This window comes from Dysidea avara, chromosome 2 (genome assembly GCF_963678975.1).
Source record: "Dysidea avara chromosome 2, odDysAvar1.4, whole genome shotgun sequence".
NCBI lineage: Eukaryota > Metazoa > Porifera > Demospongiae > Dictyoceratida > Dysideidae > Dysidea > Dysidea avara.
This window is the reverse complement of record NC_089273.1, coordinates 8567448-8573410: the sequence shown is the minus strand read 5'-3', so window position 1 is coordinate 8573410 and position 5963 is coordinate 8567448. Positions and strand designations below refer to the sequence as shown.

Genomic DNA, 5963 nt, shown 5'->3' with positions numbered 1-5963 from the left:
GCAACATTTGTAGCACTAATACTGTTTCCAGCTGGGGCTTAACAAGAAAGGCTTATTAAACTGACTTTCATACCTACATAGAAAGCAAAGAAAAGGGTAACTCCTACATCAGAGACCACCAACTGTATAGTCCTATTTTCTTGCATAGACAGAGTCCCTGGTTGGCTACCTCCAATACCAGATATGATGTCATTTCTCTTGCTGGGAAAATACTGTGTCCTGTACTACCTAAATAAACATTTTGACCCGGTTGTAATTTTGATAGTTATTGAAATCATTTTGGGTAAGGATCTGGAGTCAACTCCACATTTGCAAGTGAATGATGTAGCTGTACTTGGATCAAAGGCTGTTTGAAAGCCAAAGTAAACTGAGCAACAAGCTGCCCAAGCATTAATATTGTGGTATGAAGTAGTCTCCTTGACCGACTATTGCGTTATTTGTGCCAATGGAAATTGTAATAGGCTTGTGGACCTGATGGGATTTTGTCCTTACATCACTTGTAGGTGCAGTGTAGATGCTTTACTAAAAAGATTTATACTGTGTATAATAGGGACACCTGCCTCACTTGCCTCCCACGGTTGTAATAATTCTTACAAAAAACACTCTAGATTGTAAATTTTGCAGTACGAGTAATGGCTATACATGCACTGCTGTGTATAGCTACTCTACATATGCATTATATACTATAAAAATATTAGCAAAAAATACATTCAAACGATATGTGACTATTGTATACTTATACTGGACTACTGTATCACTGGGTGTTGATTGGATTACTTGTAATGATTACCATATTAGTACATGAGATTCATCTGTCATGTACACATTACAGAAATGTGTAGACTGATTGGTATAATATTCAAAGATGTAGGGTGGGGACCACACTACAATAACACACTAGTATGTTACCTAATAAGGATGGGTAATCTTGTGGTTAATATTATGGTACAGAGCAAGCACTTAATGTTGCATTGCTACTACAATATAGGAACTTTCCCATATTAGGAAATTCAAAGCAGTATAAAAGTGTAGTCACATTGTGCTTACAGTTAATCAGTGTTGAGAAGTCTACAATGATCAGTACTACGTATCACTATTTCAATACTAGTGGTTAGTGCTATAGGAATAGTACTGGTTGATGGAGAGTGTCAAACTAATGGTGGACCCATTGAAAGTTGCTGTTGTCTTGGTTATAATAATACTCATTGCAATGCAAAGAGTCCAGGTGTCTACACTATCGGTAACTTTGGTGGAGTGAAGTGTTCCAACACTAGAGTATACTGTGATACTACCACTGGAGGAGGAGGATGGCTATTCAGAGGAGAAAAGATGGAAGTGTTGACTTTCATAGTAGGAATTGGGATGAATATGAAGATGGATTTGGTAGCCTGACTGAAGAATTTTGGTTTGGATTACGTGGAATGCACACTTTGACCAATCAAGAACAGTGGGAACTACGCATTGACTATATTTTTCCCAATACAACTAAAAGTCATTTATCATACAGTAACTTTAGAGTAGGATCAGCCACTGAACAATATCCATTAACCATATCAGGATTTGATGGAGCTACAACTGATCCATTTAGTACACTTTCTCTGAATGGGATGAAGTTCACATCAAGGGATAAGGACAATGATCTCTGGGAAAAAAATTGTGCAATACACTGGGCAGGTGGAAGTACTGGTGGATGGTGGTACAGAGACTGCACCCACATTCCTCTAAATCATTTGTTCCATCCCAACAGGAAAACAGCATTCCTCAATGGCCAGTGGCAGCGCATATCTACCTGGGAAATGAAAATTAGGCCAAAAGATTGCAGGATCTAACTAATTATTGCTGTAAATTATTCTTGTAAACATTATTAATACATAATACCATTTCATGTACACATGTACAAAAAATTGCATAGTAGTAACATATTAATTTCATACTTAGTGTAAAAACAGTGTTTTCAACGTTGTTAACTGAAATTGTGATTCTCACAATTCACCTTTTCCATTGCAAAATAATTTTCGCATGCAAAACTTCTATGTGAAAATTCTTACACATATATTTTGCAAAAGATTGAGATACTCTTGTAGAGTAGTAATTCACAAATTTTTTTTACTACGAAAATTGTTTTGCGTGAAAATAAATGAATTATAGTACTGTATGATATGATTCAGTAAAAAGCCACCGCTTCAATTAGACATAGATTATCTTTAAGTTAGAAACTTTAAAACTTAAACCTGTTGTGTATTATAACAAATGTAAATAGCAAAGTTTCAAGCAGGTAACTGTTTAGTAGGTTCACAAAGGCATGGCTACTATGTTATTAGTTGTCAAACTTGGATATCTGGATATACTAAAAGACTGGTTTTGTCAGACTGGGTCACATGTGCCATGTTAATATGAAAGCATGCATTATTGGTGGTATAGTTGCTAGTTTTTGTGAAATGTACAGTATAAAGCTGAAAAGCTGTTTGTCTGTCTATCTGCATTCTTTCCTTGTGCCGCCGCTAACTCGACAACCAAAGCATGTAACAATAATGGAATTAAGTGCTCATTATCTGGCAACTCCAAGTTTGTTGTTACAAATTGCTACATGCTTTTGTTCCTTCTCCATAGTTCCGTGAAGACAGGAGTGTAGAGCCATATTTTAGTGAAATTCTATTGTAAACCGCATGCATAACTACAAGTAAACACCTATGCCATTCAACTCGACATGCATTTATAAACACTTTTTAGTTGACCAGTATGTGCAGGTAGCTTAATGGTCAGATCACACACTTCATAATTGCAATGCTGTGTGAGGGTATGGGTTCAAATCCATGTAGGTTCAATTTTTTTTCAACGTGTTTGTGCACATTTTTTTTCTTTTTTTCAGAACCTTTTTGTTACTCGTTTTTTCCTTCTGTTATGAGTTATTTTATTGTAACTTTTTGTGACACCTCTCATCTCTCATTGGGCATTTTATTGTGAACCTTTTTATAACACATTTATATCTCTCATTATGCACCGTAGGTAGGATATAGAGCAGGAATGCAGGTATCACTTAGTTAAGGAGGTTATATTTAAACTCACTTGAAATACATGTGTTGTATCATTTAAAGGAATAACTATAATGTCACTCATTATCACTAGCTACACCTATAACCACCAATATACCTACCAAATACAGTGTACCTCAGCACATATATAGTGTAGTTTTATGCTTACTTTTTGTCACTGAAGTTAAGCATGGTTACAGTAAGTTATAGCATGAGAGTGTATACAGGCGGTACATGATTATAGGAAGGTATATACTGTTTTCCACTGTGTATAACTTTTCATGCCATGCACCTATCTTTCTCATTGTTCACTTATATCTTTTTCAAAAATTCAACAATACTTTTTAGTGTACTTGCAATAAATGTCATTGAGTATTAGCTTTTAAGCAAGTTGATGCTAATAGGCAGGGTATAGAGTAGACTATACAGGGCAATAATGTGATGTAGAATAATTATTGTGTCAGTATATTGTGTCAGTATAGTGTGCCCATGCACAGCCATTTCAAATAAGTGCTAGATCCTTACCATAATGTCATTGCAAAGTTTAATGCTTAGTGATTTAGTCATTGATAGGACAGGATATACTATGTATGCGATGCAAATTATCTACTTTGTCTTTTAATGCACTAAACTGCCCAATCGTTGCCTGGTAGCGTTCATTTGCTGGTGTCCCAAATAAACATTCAGAGGTGCAAAATGCAATGAGAGGTCTCTCACTATTACAAGGCTCCTTAACACTTTGCAAAAATTCATTTGGCTTTTTTCCTGCAGCACCGCCAAGTGCTAATACATCTATCCCCTTTATTTCAAATTTTGAAAATTAGTTTGTAATAACTGCTATTGGTGGCTCAATAACTAATGTTATTTTACCAGGGTTTATGAGGGCTGATGCAACATAACAGAGAAATTTACTAGAACCTGTCAGCTGCACAACGATGACATTGTTTCCACCCTGCAATGCTTCAATAGTAGCTATTTGAAAATTTTTGTATTGTGCCACCTCCAGCTTAGATTTTAGCGATTCTAATTCTGTTATAATGCAAGGAGCCAAAGAAGGTTGAAAACTGTGAGGAGAGATAGAATTGCTTGGTGCTTCATGTGACTGTTGAGACTGATAAGTACTAGCACCAAAATCACTAATATCTACATCTGGCTCATCTATGTAGTTATCACTATCAGGGCAATCATGCACACTATTCTCTTGCCTCGCATCAAAGAAGTCTTCTAAAACTTTCAATACTGCTGGTGCATTAGGTCTTGCTTCTGGATCCTGCAACCAACACTCTTTGATTAACCGTCTTGGAATAAATATTTTTCAAGTACAGCCTTGCCTGAGGCAAAAGTAGATTACTAGTCATAGCACTAATCCATTACTGTGCAAATTTTAACATCATTTGAATAATGGTCCCAAGATGGTCCAAAGATGGAGTAATACAGAGGAGATAGTATCAGTATTATGAGTTTTGCTGTGTATATTTTGGCTACTTTAGGATGATAATGTATGAATAACCCATCAACTTCTTAACAGCAAATTCTCTACAATTCATTGTACCTACGTACACTCTACTGCTTGCACCATCTCCTACCTCATTTGTTAGTGATACAGCTATTTTTCCCTCCATATTATAGGGTTTTCCCTCCATATTATATGGGCTTTCCCTCCATATTATAGGGTTTTCCCACACAAATGGCTTGTGCGATGGCAGAGTCATATTGACCTTCTAGATTGCTTTTTCGGTGGCTCCAAAGACATTATTGGTTAAGGCCTTAACTAAGTGATACCTGCATTCCTGCTCTATATCCTACCTACAGTGCATAATGAGATGTATAAATGTGTTATAAAAAGGTTCACAATAAAATTCCCAATGAGAGATGAGAGGTGTCACAATAAAATAACTCATAACAGAAGGAAAAAATGAGTAGCAAAAAGGTTCTGAAAAAAGAAAAAAATGTACACAAACATGTTGGAAAAAAATGAACCTACATGGATTTGAGCCCATACCCTCACACAGCATTGTGATTATGACGTGTGTGATCTGACCATTATAAGCTACCTGCAAATACTGGTCAACTAAAAAGTGTTTATAAACGCATGGTCGAGTTGAATGGCATAGGTGTTTACTTGTAGTGGAGTAAAGTGATCATCACTAGTGGTGCTCCACAGCAATACTACCCGTAGGCTATTGCTATTGTTCCGGCAGTCACATGAATAAAAATAAAACTTAGACACAAATATTGCTAGAGAGTAGCTAGAAATAGTAGTGACAGGGTGTCTACCTTATATTATTTTTGAGTGAGCCATGCTTGAAAGATGCTTGCTTTGTTAGCTGCAGAACAGAATTGTGATGGCAATTCCTTTTGTGCAGCAATAATCTTTGATAAACTATAATATACTGTGATCTTCTATTTCTGCCTGTTTTTAACTACGTATACTGAATAATTGTGAGAATATAGCAAATATTAAAGCATTGAGATGGCGAGAAATACATTTTGAAATTGCTGCACTTAATATGTGAACATATTGGTCATGTTCCTTACTGGCAATAGAGAATGGTATAGTCATAAAACTTGGAGAATCATTATGATACATTGGAGCCACTGATACTGTAAATGTAATGATAATATGATAACAATTTGTGTTAGGCAATTCTCATCTGCAAAACTAGGAAAACTATGTAATGGTTAAGCTACAATCTTATACTTGCTAATAATTGCCTCTACAATTACAGAAGAAAAACAGATGTAATTTACCATATTTTAAGAAATCATCACTTTGGGATAAATGTACGTATATTAGGGGACAATATTTATAGCATGTGGTAATGTACAAGACCTCAAATAATAAGCATTGGGTACATGATAATTTTGACTACGATAGCTGGAGAAGCAATGAATCGCTAGAAAGGATAATATATCAATATAGCATGGGGT

At 35.7% G+C, this 5963-nt stretch overlaps 1 protein-coding gene across 1 annotated transcript; it reads left to right on the top strand.

Moving 5' to 3' along the window:
* Nucleotides 1-1307: 1307 nt before the first annotated feature.
* Nucleotides 1308-1829, top strand: LOC136247764 (fibrinogen C domain-containing protein 1-like). The gene has a single exon (XM_066039590.1). It carries the CDS (start codon nt 1308-1310, stop codon nt 1827-1829), a length of 522 nt encoding a protein of 173 aa, XP_065895662.1.
* Nucleotides 1830-5963: the final 4134 nt, after the last annotated feature.

What these genes read in the sequence shown, in the direction of transcription:
- LOC136247764 (XM_066039590.1), top strand. Translation starts at nt 1,308, where the DNA reads ATGGCTATTCAGAGGAGAAAAGATGGAAGTGTTGACTTTCATAGTAGG.